The sequence below is a fragment of the Megalobrama amblycephala genome, linkage group LG15, assembly GCF_018812025.1.
Source record: "Megalobrama amblycephala isolate DHTTF-2021 linkage group LG15, ASM1881202v1, whole genome shotgun sequence".
Lineage (NCBI taxonomy): Eukaryota > Metazoa > Chordata > Actinopteri > Cypriniformes > Xenocyprididae > Megalobrama > Megalobrama amblycephala.
The window spans coordinates 11,354,990-11,375,642 of NC_063058.1; the positions used below are offsets into that span (position 1 = coordinate 11,354,990).

Sequence of the window (20,653 nt, forward strand, 5' to 3'; positions counted from 1 at the left end):
ACATTCATTGCATTTACATCTATCTTTAACAAAGGCCTTGTCATTCACAAACAGACATTTGCAACCAAACACACAACCATCCCATCGAAAGACTCATTTCATCCATTGCGATTACAAAAAAAAAAAAAAAAAGTTATTTGAGTGATCCATTGACAGAAAGTTAATACTCCAAAAACAGAAGCTGCCATTTTGTGAGAAAATATTCACCTAAATTGACAAGAGCTGCCAGAGATTGTAGGCTAAAATTATTACCAATTCTCTCAAAAACTTGAGACATTGCTATTAAATTACTCAAACACCAAATTTCTCAGTTCAAGATCACCTGTGTCTTTTGTCCTAAACAATAAAAAGCATGAGCTGTAACTGTGATGAGCTTAAAGGTGCAGTAAGCAATTTCTGAGAAACGCTGTTGAAATCGCCATCTTGATAGCTCCGCCCACAAATCCAAACACACTATGTAACACAGGCACCTCCCCCTAATGAGTGGACACGCCCCTTACTGCTGATTGGCTACAATTGTGTTTTGGCGCTCGGTCCAATCCACTCTCTCAGAAATTGCTTACTGCACCTTTAAAGTCATAACTGACAAGTTACAAACAAACAAATCAAGGCCACATGTGATGCTTCCATCCAAACGACAAAGAAAAACCAATTCGAATCGTGTTGGTACATAAAAATCATGTATTAATGTCCATGGAATAAAAACCATTGGGGTAACACTGAATGAAACAGAAGGTCTACCCTTCAGAGGTAGGTAGAGCTGTACATGATATCCTAAAACAGTTTTCAAAGCAGGATCGCAGGAGAAAGCGGAATGGGGGGGGGGGGGGGGGGCACAGAATATTGCAGTGATTTAAGCTAGTTCATGTGCTGGTGCTACAATTACCGGACATTTCTGAAATAGACAAAGCATTAATTTTTTTTTTTCCACAGAAAAGCAATTTAAAGCGCATACAGTATTGTACATTTCATCTATACTTGTATATAAAAACAAACTAAGAACAGAAAAGTTAAATTCCCCAAATTAGGACTGACATGGATAAATGGTAGTAAGCGGTCAGTAACTGGAAGCCACAAGACAAAGAATGGAGTTGAGATTTACAAATGAGCATTTCGTTACGCTTTTCCATATGCTGCACGTGGGATGTGACCGGATTTTGATTACACTTCACCAGAAAACTAGAGCGAAACGGATAGGCCATTAAATATACATCAAATCTAGAGTAAAAAAATTAATAAAAAGCCAGCTCGTCTATGAAAAAAAAAACTAAAAAGGAATGCATAATGAATTAAAACCAAAGGGCAAGTTGTGTTTTACAAACTTGACAGGAAAAAATATATATGTACAAATGTTATATATACATATACACACATAGTTGAATGTATATATTCATGTTCTATATATTTATATTCAACCGGTCATTCTCGTTGAAGTAAGCCAGAGGCCTGGAAGGGCAGAGGATCCCTTTGAGCACCAAAAGGAGTGACGCAAGTCCACTTCTGCACAGCGCTTTACGTTAAAGTCCGAATCAGGCATAGACTCCACTCCAGAGCGGAGCTGATCGACCAATCAGAAATGATCTTCTCGGCCTCGCCTTCGGTTCCATAAATGTGTGTGTGTCTGTGTGTGTGTGTGTATAGAAAACATATGCATACATCAAGTCATTTGTTTTAAAACATTAGTCCAGAGCCCCGCACCACCCTCCCTCCCTCCCTCCCTCCCTCCCACCCGCCCCACATAAAAGAACACCCATGTAGGCAAGTCTGTAGTTGAAATCCTTATGGCAAAGAGTTTGTGGCAAATTCTCCTTTCCCCACGGTGTAAATTCCCTACTGCTTAAAAACAGTCTGGTTGGCAAGAAATGTTCGTTTTCTTCCACATTCAGTCTGGGGGTAGAAGGTCATGCAGGCGAAATCGCTCTCTTATGTGTGGCCGAACGTCCTCATTCTGGATTGAAAACACCAAAAAAAAAAAAAAAAAAACAAGTCAACAAAAACACATAATTGTACACATATGTGACCTGATCCAGCAAAATGAGTCACAGTGACCCAAATTTCAAAATTGAGATTTTGGTATCAATGGAAAGATGAGACAATAAGCTTTAAAATGATATCCTAGTCAAAGTACCTTGAATGGTTTTAAAGATATACCCATTTGAAATATGGTCATCTGCCCTCTTTTTCCAATTGAAAACCTGAGAAAAATCGTTTTTTGCTGATATCTTTCAAAATCCATTGCATTTAAAGGGATAAACTATTTATTTTACAGCTTAATTTGACCAAAGACATTGTTATATATATATATAAATGCTATTAAACCAGGCTGGGGGTGAATTGTTATGACCACAGGCGATGCACGTGTGCATGAGCCGAACAAGTCTTTCCGCGCTCATGGCCAAAGGAGTTTCTTTAAGAGGCTCGCGGGAAATGAAGTATACCCGGGCCTTAACCGCTCTAAATTGTAATGGACTGGAGCTCACATCGGGAGAAATGGGAACACGGGGGCACCGCGATGCGACCTCAAAGGGCACTTTCACTTTCACGATCAAAGTGCATGCCACTGATAAGCATTGTAAATGCAGTATTACAGTATACGCATACCAACTAAACGCGCAGTTCTCCTCTCGTGCGTCCTCCTCACTGGACTTTCGTTTCGCTTTCATATATCTCTTTTATAGATGCCATCAATGCTTTTACCTTTCTAGATGTAATTACCGAAATCAAAAACAGTCCATAAACTATAAATCCTCATGAAAACTTCAGTCTGAAGCGCTAGTCTGACAGGAGGATGGCTGGACCGATCGCGTGCATGTCAGTCGAAACGGGGCTTCCCATTGATAAAAATCAGCGTTTATGTCAGTGTGTTTACATTTCTAAGCTTTTTGATTGGTTCTATACAACGTGTAACACCATATTTGGAGAGCAGAGACGTTTCCGGGAAATGCTCATAAGTGACGAGAGGAGTTCCATGTCAAATTTAATAGCCATTTAAATACCTTTACTCAATTATCTGGACTACGAAACTTTGGGAGATTATTTTTGAAAGTCTGTTCTTTGAAATTAACTTAAAAAAAAAAACAAAAACAAAAAAACGATTTTTTCATTGTTTTTCCACATTATCGACCCATATCTTAAAATAGAACGTTGCGACTTCCGACTCATTTTGCCAGAGCAGGTCACATATATACACACACACATATACATATACATATACACACACACACACACACACACACACACACACACACACACACACACACATACATATATATACATACATATACACTATCAAGCTCTCCTGTTTAAAATGAAATATGGCAATTGATGCTGACCGCTAGAATGGGTTAGAAAAACAAATTAAAGTACAGGCGAGTCAGGTGCCCCAAAAATGCTCTAGGTTGTTAAGGGTTAAATATGGATAATGCTTTTGTAAATTGCCATAGAAAAGTTTAATGTTAATAATAAAAAGTTAAATAAAATAAAATTTGTGAAAAAAGTAAAAACAAAACAAACAGAACAAAAACAAAAACATCTAAAAACAAAAACAGTATTTTGAAAGTGCAAAGTTTGAGGTATTAAAATAATTATTACTACTAAATTAAATTGCAAATAAATCTTATTAAAATATATTTAAAAGTACATTTAATTTTTATTTAAAGCAATTATTAAAACCCCTCACATCATGAAGCTATAGTCTTCACACTAAGATATTATAACTTAAATTTGTATTTAAAACAACAATTAAAAGCACATCAAGAACGTAAAGTCTTCACACTAAAAAATTCTAAAGTTTGATATTAAATATTGATAGTTATTTTATTTGACTTTTTATTATTAACAGTAAAGTTTGAAAAAAAATCCCTGGTATTATCCAAATGTCAAACATTTTCTTAAAAATCTTATAATACTATAATACTCTTATAATACTAAGAAATTTTTATTATTATTTCTCAGAATTAAAATCAACTTTCAAATAAATGTTTAAAATAAATTTATATTTTTTTTTATTTAAAACATCAAAAACTAAAACCCATTACATCATAAAGCTATAAAGGTATATACAGATATTATTATAAATATTATAATGTATGATATTAAATATGGATAGCTATACTTTTGTAATTAGGCAAAGAAAATTTGGTATCATCTAAAAAAAAAAAAAAACAGTATTATGTAAAGTGTCATTTGAGTTAAAATAATAATAATAATAATAATAATAATAATAATAAACAACTTTATCGTTATCATCATTATACCATTATTCCCAATAATTAAATTGCAAAGAAATCTTATTTAAAATAAAATGTATAATGTAATATTCAATCCAAATGTAATATTATGTAATATTTAAATAAAAATAACAAAAAAATACAAAATAAAAAAATAGTGTAAAGACAAAGTAAAAAATGAAGGGTAACACTTTACAATTAGTTAATGTATTAACTAACATGAACTAACAATGAGCAATACATTTATTACCGTATTTACTAATCTTCGTTAACGTTAATGAAAATAGTTGTTTTTCATTGTTTGTTCATGTTAGTTCACAGTGCATTAATGTTACCAAGATTTTAATAATCTATTAGTAATGTTGAAATTAACATTAACAAAGATTAATAAATGCTGTAGAAGTGCAGTTCATTATTAGTCCATGTTAACTAATGTAGTTAACTAATGTTAACTAAATGACCCTTATTGTAAAGTGTTACCCAATTAAGATAGGAGAAAATATTTTAATATCTGAAAACAACAAAAAACCCAACATACTTCATTGTTAAAAAGCAGCACACAAAAGACAAGATGCACGTACCAGTTCTACCAGCTTCTCCAAAAACGGCACCAGCTTTAGGAGCTCATTGTCATTCTTGTCCACAAACCAACTCTCAATGGGGATCCCATTGGAAAGCTGCAATGAGAGAAGCACATCCTGAGCTTTACATACTAATAACTCCACACAGACCACATCAATGAAGGTGAAACCCAAGGCGGCTTCACGAACCTGATAGGCAAAAGCCTGAGGAGAGTTGTCTATGATCACCGTCTTGGAGAGATCTCTCCCGAGGATGTTAAGGTCTTTGATGTAGTTGCCTTGGACGCATACGCAGTGTTCGCGGAACAATCTGTGCCTGAGATATGAGAGGAAAGACATCTTGAGGTTTAAACATCTTACAACCTGAGAATTCAGACACATTTGTTCCCATCACACCTGCATACTATTAATGCAGCTGCAATTTAATGTTTTTTTTTTTTTCTTTTTTTTAATTTGAGAGAGCACCTGCTTGAGACAAGACCCAATGATAACTTAAAGCAACTGACCTAACCAACTGTTTTTTAGGATCCAGGATGTTCAGCAGCTTGTCAGCATATACCTTCTTGGAAGCAGTGAAGAGAATAATCTGCAGATAATTCAAGGTTATGTCATTAATGCCAGTGAAAACGGTAGACCACATCATTGACAAGTTATTCATCAGGCCTCAAGAAACAAGCATGACAGGACTGAACACGCAAAGGACTAGGAATATACCGAAATTTCAGCTACTGAAAATTTTCAGGCCGAAATTGTTTTGAAGGACCAAAATTATTGAATTTGCACATCTCTGATGGCATGTTTTGACTGTTCAGCATCTCATGTGCACAATGTGGATAAGCTACAACAGTTAAACATGAACACTAGCTCTGAATTGACAATATAGTTTTCTCGATTTTAAATCGATAATGTATGGATTCTTAAAAGTTTTATTCAATCGGTTGATGTAATTTCCATGGAAACAGACAGGGTGGGATATAGCTAGACGCCCCTCCCCTTTTTTTCAAAATAGCCAATTGCATTTCGCCTAGATCACAGCTCAACCAGAGCTGTTGAGCTTGTAAAACCAAATTTTCCTCATAATCTCTAACTGTTTCTTCTCCATATTGCTTTAAAATATAGCATTGTTTGTAGAATTCAAACGTGTCCGAATGTTTTGTGACGACTTGCGCATATGATCCGCTCTCGTATCTCTGGACTGGAGCAGACTGGGTTCACGTGACACTGAATTGTTCCCTATCCCCTATATAGTGCACTATGTGCCATTCACCATATAGAAACTAGTAAAGAGCATTTGATTGGACAGATTTGATGAGAAGCTAAAATGGTTCCATTTTAGCGGAAGTGAGAGACAGTTTTTGAATAGGGCTTTCAAACGATTAATCACGATTAATCGCATACAAAATAAAAGTTTGAGTTTGCCTAATATATGTGGGTGTACTGTGTGTTATTATTATGTATATATAAATACAAACACATCCATGTATATATTTGAGAAATATTTACAAGTATATGTATTTATATATATTTTTATATAATTTATATATATATTATTACATTTATTACATTAATATTACATTTTTTGTACATAAATAACATTTCTCTTAAATATATACATTAATTTGTGTATATTCATATATGCATATTATTTACACACATATATTATGCAAACTCAAACTTTTATTTTGTATGCGATTAATCGCGATTAATCGTTTGACAGCCTAGTTTTGAATGCTTATATCTCCTAAATGCGAATGTTGTCATTGTTTTGCAGCACAATAGCTTATTCATAACCTTAAGGCTAACATATTCATACTAAAAGCTAAAAAACTTAAACTTTGATTTCAGGGGGACTTTAAATGTCAAGATCGATCTTTTAGTCTGATCAAAACTGATCAAGAGCTTGTGAACTGATCATCTCATCTCCTCTTTGCTACAAGTTACAGCAAATAAACATGGGTGAACACCTGAAAGAATGTTGAAACATACATTATGACTTGAAATGTCTCATGTAATCACTTAATCAGTGTTTCAACCGGGGAAAGATGTCAATAAAACGATTTACTTCAGGAAATCCATTCAATGCCCATATCTCAGTAAGCTAGAAAAAAACCCTCTAGAGGCGCATTTTGCTAAATATAAGCACTGTATTACATACTCATTTTTTACTTAACCTGTTAGTGATGTCTTCATTATTTAGTGCATGTTTGAATAAATGTCTTCTGCCATCGATTAAATGTTTATATTTCACCAACAAATTGGAGTAGAAACAATTCTATTATTAAAAAGTTGATATAAAAACTGCCTTGTGTGCATTTTCTGTTAAACTCAGTTTTATTTGTTTAAATAAATTGGATTAATTGATCATTAAACTATTTTCATTTTCTGAACATTTTCATTTCGCTCTTTAGGAAAAAATGATGAAAAATGATGAAATTAATCAATTATGAAATTGTACAATTATACAATTAAAAAAAAAGCCAAGTGCATCCTAAATTTTCAGTATCAGCCCAGAATTTTAATTTCGGTGCATCACTACCAAGGACACTTTCTTTTTGTATGGAGGTTTGCTATTTTTCAACCATGTTACCAAAATCTGGTTAAAAAAATAAATTAATTAATTAAAAACCTGATTTGTATAAAAGCAAAACAAAAACATAAAACAAAAAAAACGTCACTTAGTAGCAGCCAAATAGATGGTTTGGAGGTTTGTGAAACTTGTATGTAAGAAAAATATTTGAACAATCAACAAGTTTATTAATAAAGTTTAAATGGTTGTAATGTGTGTTGTATGCAAAATGTGGGAGACAACTAAATAATTTTTTATTTATTATCATTGACTAAAACTACAAATACTAAAAATATTTGTTAATTAAAATGAAGCTGAAATAAAATATAAATATTAGTTAAAGTGAAAAAGTTTAAGTTGAAGCACTACAATTAATAACTGAAAATAAATACACTGAATAACTGAAATAATAAATTAAACCTAAAAGGAATTTAAAAAACCCCCAAAAAACTAATAAAAATGACAATTAATTAATTTAATTTAATTATTAAAATTAAAAATAAATGGATAAATGGATAAACAAAAAAAGCCAATGAAAACTACAATAGTATATAAATAATAAAATATCACAGTTTTCAGAATGAATCAAACCAGTTCAGCAGATTGTTTTTTGTATATATATATATATATATATAGGGCTTGACATTAACTTTTTTGCTCACCAGCCACTGTGGTTAGTGGTTTTCCAAAGTTACTAGCCACTCAACATTTTCACTGGCCACAATTTTGATGTTGGTAAATTACATATGATTAAAGTTGTCTTTGTTATGCTTAAATTACTTTATTTTGAGTCATTTTACTTGATTTAGAAGATTTAAAACCCTTTCAAACTTTTAAATGCAGATTGACCACCCAAATCAAGACTACACTGTATATCAGCTGGTATGTACAGGTGGGCAAGAGGTAGACAATGTGAGCATGGGCTAATATGAGATAAGTTATTTGTGTTAGGCTATATAAAAGAACAAAGAAGCAAATTACAAAAACAATAGTAAATTAAAAATAATCTTTTTTCAGATACAGTAGGTTTAACATATAGCCTACATTCATTTAACATCTTTTGTTGTTTGATTAACATTAATGACATTTAATTGGGCTGCTGAATGCATGGACGTAACTGACGCATATTCAGTTACTACTCACCTGTTTACGTCCACTTAAGCCATAACCGACTGTATTCACGCGAGATACTCCACACGATTGACATTTAGACATCTGTGTGCACGTGTATTTGACTATTCAGGCGCGAGGAGAAGTGATCGCGCACGCAACAGAGAGAGAGAGCTGAAATCTACCCGCATTTGGCGGGTTGGCGGGTGTTAATGTCAAGCCCTGTATATATATATATATATATATATATATATATATATATATATATATATATATATATATATATATATATATATATATATATATATATATATATATATATATATATTTTTTTTTTTTTTTTTTATATATAAAAAAATAACTAGGTATTTTTCATGTGCTGTAATTTTTGGTTAAATAATTATTCACATATTTAATAGTTATCTTTAAGCATTGGATGCCTTTATTGCTTTAATAAATTAATGGTACACACATTTGTATGTGCCGTTTGCTTGTAGCTTCACTACAAACTAAAATAAATAAAATGTTTATTCAAAGATTTAATAAATAAATCATGTCAACTGCATTATGGTACTGAATTTTTTTCATCATTAATAATAATAAAAACACCTCACTTACCTCATAAATCTGAGACATGCGTTCCAGGAATTCTCTAAAGAATGGTCGTAACCGGACATACACCTTTAGAAATAAAGCAAATCACTCTAACAGAGCTACGTGCAAAGCAGTGGAAAAGCTTGTGAAAAATGTGAAATATTGATTGTTTGAGTTGCTCGGCTCTGTACCTGGTAAATGACATCTTGGAAAAGCACAGGGAAGGTCAAAGCTGCATCCTCCAACTCATTGAGGCTGCAGTGGACCAACGTCTCGTCCTGGAATAAAACCACAGCGACCGCTTAATCTTTGCATCAAATAGAGCTTGCATCAAACAACTTCAATCAGAGTTGAATGCCAACTTACAAGATCCAGGACGAGGGAGAACTCGGGCGTGCTCCTGGTTTTCAGAGGGAGCGCAGGCTTACGGGTGAGCTGCTCTTCAGTCAAGGGTGGCACGTGTTTGATAAAGAAATAACTGTAAGACAGAGAAAAGTTAGCACACAAGCACGTGTTTGTACTGAGGATATTCCGATTTCCAGTGTGTTGAAATTTGGCTCACGGGTCAAAAACTTCCCAGTCCTCTTCATAAGTCCCCTCAGGAGGAGGTGATGGCGGGACATCCGGGTAATTGCTGTTGGATCCTACGGCTAACCAAGAGAGAAAATGTGAGGATGGTCACCTTTAGGCAGCAGTACAGCTGGAAAACATCCCAGACACTCACCAGTTAGCGGAGGCATATCAGCCTCTGTGACGATCTCTCCTTCCTCTACCGTTGTGTCTACATGAGGCAGCGGTCTAGGGTTTAGTGCAGGGTCAAAGGTCAGGTCTCGGCCATCGGTGGTAGTGCTGGTCGGGGTTTCCTCGAGCTGCTCCATGTCGAGCTGCTTCACGATCTCCTCGGCTTCCACCGCCTGGCCTGGGGAATCAGAGCCCGCTGTAGCTGGAGGATGAAGAAGACAATGTAATGACATCAGAAAGAGCTCACAAGGAAAGAAAATGCTGCAATTTCATTGGTAAATGTTTCAGTTTTCAGCAGGTGTGACCGATTAGATGACCCGAAGGTTTCAGACAGCAGCGAGTGTCAATTCTACCCAACTGCTTTGGCTCAGAAATGCTGCACTTTGAATTTTACTACATTATGACAAAAAAAAGGTCTATATATGCTTCTTTGAGCACTTCAATGTGACTTCTCTGATGGTCTTCATCTGATTTTATGGTCATGTGAGTGCCAGACCTCTGTAAAGGCAAAACACAGCACTCACAACTAGTGTTGTTAAAAATAACAACTTCAGTACCAAGTCGGTACTGGAGTTTAAAAAAAAAAAAAAAAAATGTAACAATACCTAGCATTTTGAGCGCTGTTAAGTGGATTCTGACTAACTTAAACACCTCTGATTGGCCATTGTGTTCACATGCTCAACACATTCGTCTGTGACTGGCTACAGTGATCAACGCACAGGAGCGTTTGAAAGCATTTTGATAGTGGGAGCGTTTGAAAGCAGGCATCTATCAGCGGACCGGATGCCTTGTGTAACTGTGTAAACGCTTGGTGAAGAGCGTCAAAGATGTCTATTTACAACATGTTTTTGAAGCGTTGATCATTGTAGCCAATCACAGATGTATCTGTTGAGTACATGAATATAATGGCCAATCAGAGGTGTTTAAAGGTGCGTTCACATTTGTAGTTCGGTTCGTTTGGTCTGGACCCAAAAAAACAAAACAAAACACAACAAAAAAATAAATAAATAAACTATTTAGTCCTGGTCCAATTAGCATTAAGATTGGCGTCACCGAACCAAAAGATACCGAACCTAAAGGCATAGGGACACATTCACAAACTTATTGGTTGGATTTTATGATGTATTTTATGACTCCATTACACACACAAACGATCTGCTTTGAGGAGACGCGCGTCTGCTGCCTGTGATGGGCAAAATCGCGACTATGACGAGAAAAAAATTATATGCATGAGGATTCTGTCCTTTTTAGGGTCTCATCTTCCAGTTTTTGGTTCGGTTACATGTCTTTGGTTGGTGTTGCGTTCATATATCATTCGAACCACACCAGAGTTCATTTGGAAGCAGACCGAGACCCATCTTTTCAGCGGCCTCGGTCCACTTGCTTGGTGCGCGCCAGGGTTCGGATGGCAGTGTTCACATATATTCAAATGAACCACACTTACAGAGCGATCGCACCAAGGTTCATTTTAATCGAACCAAACATGACAAGTGTGAACGCACCCTAAGTTAGTAGTTAGTCAGAACCCACTTAACAGCTAGGGGGAAATGCTGGTATCATGACATTTCGGTGAAGAGCATCAAGGATGTCCATATACAACACGTTGATCATTGTAGCCAAATCACAGATGTATCCGTTTAGCTCGTGAACACAATGGCCAATCAGAGGCGTTTAAGAATCCTGCTCAACAGGGCACAAAATGCTAGGGGGAAATGCTGGTATCACCACATAATTTCAGTACTGACTTGGTACCGAAGTCCGTACTTTTGACAATACTACTCACAACCCATGTAACGCATTTCTGATTCAGGCCAGAAAAGTGAGAGGGACTTTTCAGAGCATTCATGCATATCCCAATGAGAAATCTGCTTTTCTGAATTTATCATCATGTCCTGTTATTGATGTAAAATGTATTACATTAACCAACATTAAATAGATTTTAGAAGGGCTGCACTGCCTTCACTGGAGGCCTAAATCATTAGCTGCTTTTCCACTGTCAGGCCAAACTGTTCTTGTCGCCTAACCGTTCCATTCCGTGCCAATCCAGCTTAGCCGGTACGGATCTGGTTTCATTTTCCACTGTGGGGCTGATAATAGAGCTCTCAGAGTTTACAGATGGCATGAGATGTAAATAGTGACCGCATTATGGAGGATGATCAGATATTTCTATTATTAACTTGTATGTACTTCACTCAAATAGCGCGCTTGGCCAGCTCCAGAGAAACTGGTAGCCAGGCAACAGACAAGTGACCAATCCCGAGTGGCGACGTCACAACACACATTCTACCAGCATGGTTGAGAATTCCAGGCCAAGTAATCGTGCCGTGCCAAACCGAACTCGTGAAAATATACCTATAACCGTTCTTAGAACCATTCGGCCCAATAGTGGAAAAGTGGCTATTGTCTAAATCGCTAAAGAGTGGTGCAATTATGACATCAATTTGTAGGCCAAAACATGGAAACGTGTTAGTATTTTAGCACTTCTGGTTCCATCGTCCTGAAGTCAATGGGTTTTTTGAATGGGATTTTGGTTAAATGGCTGAAATAAGGTCTGTGGTGAAGACAAGCTTAAGACACTTTCATGTTTTATTCTACATCAGTATTACCCCACTCCTGATTTTTTTTAAGCCGTTACGTGTCTTGAAAAATGCAGTTGCCATCAAGTGGCTAAATGGGACTACAGAGGCTGTCGCGAACATTAAACGTCAGCAACTGAACAGGTAATCTCAGTCCGCTTTTACAGCCTCATCATGCTTATAACTATGCTATTTTAACTCAAACTTTCAGGGAAAATGTTTTTAGTTAGAAAGCTTAGTGATGGTGACGTTGAAGTTGTGGGACTATGGTGTAGTTTGCATACAGCCTATCTTTAGCTTTTCACTATGGTGACTGCATTTAGGCTTAAAAATTCATAAAAGTTGTGTTCATCTGTGAAAATTATCTTGATGGACAAAAAGTATTACACTTTTGTTGATCACAAAGCTTTTTTGCGATAATCCAAAAGCTTATGGAAAAATCCTTTTGGTTTTTTGTTGAACCACCAATCTATTTGGTTATTGGTTTATATTTTATTTCTATGGAAAATTGTGTGGGTGAATTGTACACAAAGGCCGGTTCAAACCAGGAATGATAATGATAACCATAATATAACAGTGTCCACAGCAATGCACAACAATGTTCTGTTTATTATAAGTGTGCTGCAGTTTTGCTGTCAGATGATTAATGATTAACATAATGGAAATTTAAAAAAAAGTTTTATCAAGTGTTAACAATGAGGTTATGTGGTTTTTATAATCAATTAACACTGCTTTTGTCATTTTTTACAAGATGAACAAAATTTGTCACCAAAAAAGACATTCAGTTTAACCAAAATTTCGGTTTTACCAAATGACACTTTTGGTTATACCGAATGATGATATTTTCAAACAATGCTAACAGTCTGATATCTAGCTAGCTAACAAAAGGACAACCAAACATTTTATATTTAGTACAAGTTTTTAAAATATTACAACATTTTCCATGTTTTATAGCAGTTGTACCGAATGACCTGATGTTTCGGGACATGCGTATGGAAACGTGAAAACATGAATTTTGCAAATTGTCAAGAGAGTTAGTTACTTTGCTTCATGATCATGTGGTCCTTTGCAGGTGTCTGAATGATGTCACATCCTGTCACATGATACTGACCGCATGACTTGATCCAAAATGGTCCCTTTATATTGGTTACTCCGAATGACATCAATGAAATTCATTTTTCCGGACATTCTCTCTCATAACAAAACAACAACTTCTACACATAATTTTAATACCATTTTGCACTATGTTTATATATGATGTTATAAAATCATGCCAGAATAAAAAATACATACATTTATTACATTTTAAGATATTTTAATCACAAATGAAATGGCTGTATTGGCCTTTGGATGGTTAAACCGAATGACCTTTTGACACTTCAAAATCTCTAAAATACCTTTATATGTAGCAAAATATAATTAAAACCTTTTGGATTCAATAAAAGAGATCTAGTTGTACTATCTTACACACTTTGGATGTCATATCTTTGTTTTTTTATTATTATTATTAAGGCATAACAAAAAAAAAAAAAAAAGACCCGTCATGCAATTGACCCAAATAGTTATTTTTAAAGAGCCCATCTCAAAATTGGAAGTTATCCCAACTTACAATGTTTTTTTTTTTATATATATATATATATATATATATATATATATATATATATATATATATATATATATATATATATATATATATATATATATATATATATATATATATATATAAAAAAAAAAAAAAAAAAAAAAAAAAAAAAAGAGTATTTATTTCAGGAATGAAGTTTAATGTCTTTAGAACAATCTTAAGAAAAATGTTTATGAATACAAAATCATATATATATTTTTTTTTACTTAAGAACAAGGTAAGAAGAATTTTATTCTTAATGTTTCACCAATCTGGCCCCAGGAATATGTATTAAATAAAATTTCATGTTTCATGATTTCATGCTTCATTTTTGTTTCTCACACGTTTTTGTGTAAATCAAAAGGACTGAAAATGTGACTAACTTTGTGTCATTTAGGCACATACATTTATTAGCTGACAAGTGCGATCACAAGTCCTTACCGTTTTTGTTGGCGGGTGAGAAGAAGCTAAAAACAGGAGAGAAGATGGTTCCCAGGAGGGTGGTGCGGGGCGGACTGCTCGGAGTTTCCGTCTGCACCTCCAGCTTCCCGTTGGGCTTCACTGGTTTACTCTGTCCTGTCATGGTATCTGAGCAGAAGAAAATGAGAAACATTTAACACCAACAGAACGCTGACAGCCTGCATAAGCGTTCACAACAAAGGTCATTTACATACAGAACCCTTGAAAGAAGAAGAGTAGCCTGTTTATCTGTGAGAGTCAGCACTCCTACCTCCATTCACAGGACCTTTCCTGCGGGCTCTGGGGTTTGCTCTGCTGGGCAGGTTCCCACCGGTCGGAGTGGATGTGATCAGATTACTGTCTGAATCACAGTCTACACGGCTCCTCTTAGCAGGAGTGCACTGCTCCACCTGACATTAAGAAATATGGCTGAAATCAAACCACGCTTGTGTCGCAAAATCATCACAAAACACAAGTTCAAATCCTAACCTTGACAGCATTGCCTCTGATGAACCGTTTGATGGTGGAGAAAATGCCCGTGTCTCTCTTCTGCATCTTGCCGTCTTCGGAGGGCAAAGTGTGTTCCACCTCGGAGTGCTTCCTCTTGGTCTTGGCAGTCCGGGCGGACGGGGTATCGCTCCGCTGCTGAGATGCTTTACGCACTCTCAGCCTCATTGTCCCAAAAGTCACATGTAAGACTGGAAAAGACAAAACCAGTTAATCTACTATGAAAAACGTGCAGAGCAGCACCATGCGTATTTGCATACATTTCAATACTGCCACATTAATAACACCGAATGCGAGATATTCAGCTGCCATTACGGCTGTTGGGAAATTCCATTCCGGAGATCAGTCATGGCAACTCAAGGAAAACAATCGGATCTCTTCCCTGCTGCCGTTGACAAGAAAGGTCTCCGCAGCACCCTACTGCCTTGTCTTTAAGAGTGCCACAAAAAGAGGGGGAAATCATCACCCGATCAATGGGGAACTATGTCAGGGCAAACTCTTGAAGACTATGATGGGTTAAAACGGGGGACACATGGTTGCAAACATTCACGCTCTTGCGTACGGGATTTGTGAGAATAGCAACTTGGAACAGATATTACTTAGCGATATATTTTGGACACGAGTTTGAGCGAACAATCACATTCTCCAACAAGTTGTGTGGCAGCGCTTACACAATCGAATCCGGCTCTATGCCTCCTCTCCGCTAGCCTATCAATAAAAGTGGCAAAAGCCCCTATAAAAAATATTGCAATGCAATTGTGATTTTGCATTAAAGGATTAGAATTAAAATTCTGATAATTAACTCACCCATATGTCATCCAAGATGTTTATGTCTCTCTTTCTTCAGTCAAAAAGAAATTTTCATTCCAGGATTTTTCTCCATATAGTGGACTTCAACAGGGTTCAATGGGTTGAAGGTCCGAATTGCAGTTTCATGATCCCAGACATGGAATGAGGGTCTTATTACGTAATCAACGCGATTACGTAATGCGTGGTGCATCGCAATGCAGGATGAGCATTTGTGGTTAAAAAGTACTTAAATTATTTATTTTTTTAGACCATTTCCATGACCATTCGTTTTGCTAGATAAGACCCTTATTCCTCAGCTGGGATTGTGTTAGAAGCCCTTTGAAGCTGCATTGAAACTGCAATTTGAACCTTCAACCCATTGAACCCCAGTGAAGTCCACTACATGGAGAAAAATCCTAGAATGTTTCCCTCAAAAACCATCATTTCTTTTCGACTGACAAAAGAAAGACATGAACATCTTGGATGACATGGGGGTGGGTAAATTATCAGGAAAATTTAATTCTGAAGTGAACTAATCCTTTAAGAATTATTACTTTGATTAATAATTATTTGATATTTATTTAAATATTAAAATGACTTAATTTAAGGAAATAAGAATTCTGAAGGACAATTAAGCCATGCGTATTTGTCGAGATCAGGTAGGGATGCACCATAGGGCTGTCAAATTAAAATTCGAATTTTAAATATTTGTTGAATTTAAAATAAAAATGCTCAGTTAAATGCAAAAACGGTGCATCCAAATTTTAAGTGTGCGTCAGGCAGCCTTATCAATAGTTATGTTTCCATCACCCTGTTTTTATGCGCATTATGAAGTATTGCATCAGAAACGAGTGATGGAAATGGCAAATTGTGAAAAAAAAAAAAAAAAAAAAAAAAAAAAAAAAGTTTTTACGCTCGCTTAAGGTGGTTTTTGACTTGTGTGAAAGACTTCATGTGAATAATGGAAAATGGAAATGCATTTGCTGAATAAATTCTGACCAAGCGAACATTAAACCCATGTGACCAATCGTCTGTTTCCACTGATGAGGTTTTATTTACTGTTTGTTGGTTACTAGGTTACCAATTCCACTGTCATCCGCTCAAACAACTTGATGGAAAGGCAGCTAATTTTGTTTTGTTTTTTTGTGCCAACTTTGGAAAGATTTGCTTCATTTATCAATAAATAAAATGGAATAGACTCCACTAGGGCTGTCAAACGATTAATCACGATTAATCGCATACAAAATAAAAGTTTGAGTTTGCCTAATATATGTGGGTGTACTGTGTGTCATTATTATGTATATATAAATACAAACACATCCATGTACAATACAATTGTACATACAATTGTCTGTACATACAATTGTCTATAATATATATTGTCTTTTGCTTTTTTTGCACTTTGTCTATCTTGTAAATTTGTATATTATTATTTTATTCTTTTTATTATGTGTCTTGTCTTGTTGCTGTCACTCTGTTGCACTGTGGAGCTTGTGTCACTAAAATTCCTAGTATGTGTAAACAACATACCTGGCAATAAAGCTCTTTCTGATTCTCATGTATATATTTGAGAAATATTTACAAGTATATGTATTTATTTATATTTTTATATAATTATTATATATAAATAAATTTTTTGTACATAACATATTTCTCTTAAATATATACATTAATTTGTGTATATTCATATATACATATTATTTACACACAGTACTCACACATATATTATACAAACTCAAACTTTTTTTTTGTATGCGATTAATCGTTTGACAGCCCTAGACTCCTCACAGACAATATTGAAATGATTCTAATTAAACCATATTTTTGATGGAAAATAATGAGACTCACGATTTGAACTAAATCATGTGTTGCTCCTGTTGCGGTTGTGCTCTTCCCGTAACAACGGCAACTAAACCCAAAGAATTCACAACATTTTATAACAACAGTGTTCACATTATAATGTTATGTAATATGACATAACATAGTTATTAATATCGTGCATTGCTGTTTGAGCTGCGTGCGCTGTAGCTAAAGATGATCAGCAGTAAACTGAAGCATTTAATATAAATATATGCAATATGTAATATTTTTGCAGTAAAATATCCAAAAGCCACTAGGCCAGTATTATATATTTTGTTCACTTGAGTACTTACAATATCCCAAATGTTTCCAACTATTTGTAAATCGTGAGAAAATTGCAATTTTATCCAAGGCTCCGGGACGTGTGAGGAGTCGCCTGTCAATTGCGTCATACCCGCGTTACCTTTGGTTTCCGATTTTATTTTGTAGAAACCATGGAAACACCAAATACGCTTTAATATTTACATGTTTTAATAGACAAGGGAACAACTGTTTTGATATATTTATAGACAGAAAACTAATTGTTGTTATGTAGCTCAACACGTTTAGTCTTATTGTTTAAATCAATTTTCTTGATTTTTTGCGAGTACCATGCTTTACCATGCCTCAGAGAAAAACACTATTTTGTCAAATAGCTAACATAGCATAATCAGATGCAGCTTTATTTTTAATAACAGTAATACATTAACAGTCACAGAGCAAACGCACACGTTATACATTTGAATGTGTTGAAAATGTTATCTAATATGATAAACAGAGCTGCGTTACCTCATACTCATGACCGTAAAAGCGGAAGCGGCGCCGCCGACTGTGGCATAATAAAAGTCCAGCTGCTCGTGAGGCGTGTGTTGCGCAATCACTCCAGCGGCCTCGTTCAGCTCCCACAACACTCGCTCCTGCTCTGCTTCATACTACAGTAACGTTAATAATCGCATCCATGAACATGATTTCTTCCCGAGTCCAATCCCTATCCTTTTCCACCGTCCGTTGAGGTGAAGACCACATGTCCCAAGATTCTGCGCTCAAACTTGGCATCATCAAGCTACACCTTTGTTTTGAATAGGCCTCTAGCGACCTCTAGTGGACAGAAATCCTACATACTGCACCTTTAAATAACCCATTATTTATCGGATATATAGGCAATTTTTTTGGGCTGGTAAACATAAAAAAAAAATATATCATGTATATCGGCCGATATATCGCGCATCCGTAAGATCAGGGTTTCCCAAACGAAGGTTGCGAGCCTCTGGGAGTTTGTGAGGGAACTCCATTGGTTTGTGAGTTGATAAAAAGCTAATAATTCATGAAATTAAATAAAAAAATAAAAGGGGTTGCACAATAATCACAATATAGATAAGTGCGATTATCAAATCAAAGGATGCGATTTAATTAACGTATAATCTGATGCGCTGCGGTTTAAAGCAAATATTAATTTGATTTTATAGTAAAGTATAATCCTTCATTTTGTAATTTAAGTTAAATAATGATTACTAACAAGTTTGAGTCCACTTTAAAGTCCAGCTACAAAGTCAAAATAAAATACTTCTTAAAAAAAAATACTTTCATGTCATGTGACAATTAACCGACATTCAGGATTCTTAATAAAATATTTTCTATACTTTCAATCAAGCTATTAAACCACTGCATCTTAAATATTTTATCAATTTCAAACACTGCAGAGCGAATTTATACTATAATGTTGTATTAATGTTCGAGAATAGTACAGCAAAAGTCGTCGTACCATATTATAGTCATAATGATGTGGATTGAATGTATAAATAGAAGTATCGTCTTTTTATGATTGAGTGCGTTCATAAAAGCATTGGTATGTGCCGTGGAAACAAACTAGTGAAAGTCTTCAGATGTGCTCGAGTGTGTCTGAAGTGGGCGGGGGTGAATCATGTCTCCTCTTTGCTTGTTGAATCTAAACAAATGTAGCTTTCCGTTAGCCTGACGATCATTTCGAGCACATTTAAAACTTGTTAAATTTATAAGCTAACACAATACACCAATAAAAACATTAGCTTCTTGGGTATTTGTTGTCAGTTCGCACAGCTCGCGCCTCCAAGCTGCATTAACAAGCTAAAAATGGTCGCGCGCAAGTTAGCGAGCCAATCGGTTAGTGGTTTTGACATCAAAACAAAAAAAATCGCCAACAACAGTCGCCCGTAAAAGAGGCCCACTGACTTCAAGCTACCCACGCCATATTTTTCGTCTCATTAACACCTTTTATTTTGGAGGGAATATTTGAGTAAGGGTGTTTTAATGTCAGCGGCTAACGCTAACAGATGACTTGTTGGCTGTCTCGCGACACCCGCGCTCTGCGTCTCGTAGCTCGCGCTCCAGCGCATGAGCCCTTTTTTATTTTACATTGTAAACACGCAGGAAAATGAGACGTTTTTATTGATTCCATGACGTTTTATTTATGAATTAGTATTTGTATAAATGCAGTATGAAACCTGCGCCGTCTTTATCTGCATGAAGAACATATTCTCACATAAGGAGGGGGCGAGTCGTGAAGACGCGAGATTTCAAAGCACTGCGACCGTGGCGTAGGGTTAAATATTTATTTTTGCATGTATGTGATCAAAATATGTTCGGTTTAAACACTTACATGCCAGGGGTCGCAACGACACGATCCAGAGGTGGTTGTGGATCTGGCCACGGCGGCTGAAGCGGCCCGCGCGAGTGTCTGTCGGCTCCTTCTCCGCTGAGTGTGAGTCACAGAACGACAGAGAGATCTGCTACAGCTGCTCGGGACGCCATTTCCCGCCTCCTCTCAGAGGGATTCTTGCAAAGAACCCGGATGATGCTGTGCACTGTGCGCATGCGCACAGATACTGAGGAAGGCGGCGGTAAGGAGGAATGTCAAACTTACAGGACAGGGCAATGAATGTTGAGTCTCCGTTTGTCATGATCACTTTTTGTGACGAACGGAAAACACGACCAAAATTACAAACATGACCTACATATAAAAACATATATAAATACATATATAAAACACATATAAAATCTATCTA

General features: G+C 35.7%; 1 protein-coding gene across 2 annotated transcripts; it reads right to left on the bottom strand.

Annotated features, from left to right (window-relative positions):
• Positions 1-1,874: 1,874 nt before the first annotated feature.
• ctdspl2a (CTD (carboxy-terminal domain, RNA polymerase II, polypeptide A) small phosphatase like 2a) lies at positions 1,875-20,421 on the bottom strand. Of its 2 annotated transcripts, XM_048158235.1 has the most exons (14): positions 20,248-20,421; positions 17,622-17,682; positions 14,967-15,175; positions 14,749-14,887; positions 14,460-14,606; positions 9,805-10,023; positions 9,643-9,730; positions 9,447-9,558; positions 9,272-9,358; positions 9,105-9,167; positions 5,317-5,396; positions 5,000-5,126; positions 4,811-4,906; positions 1,875-1,948 (listed from the first exon to the last, which is right to left on the bottom strand). In XM_048158235.1, exons 3-14 carry the CDS (start codon positions 15,150-15,152, stop codon positions 1,883-1,885), a joined length of 1,410 nt encoding a protein of 469 aa, XP_048014192.1. In that variant the 5' UTR covers positions 15,153-15,175; positions 17,622-17,682; positions 20,248-20,421; the 3' UTR covers positions 1,875-1,882. The 2 variants fall into 2 exon arrangements, with proteins under 2 accessions (XP_048014192.1, XP_048014190.1); XM_048158233.1 differs by lacking the exon at positions 17,622-17,682 and having other exon boundaries at positions 20,248-20,420.
• Between the last annotated feature and the right edge of the window lie 232 nt (positions 20,422-20,653).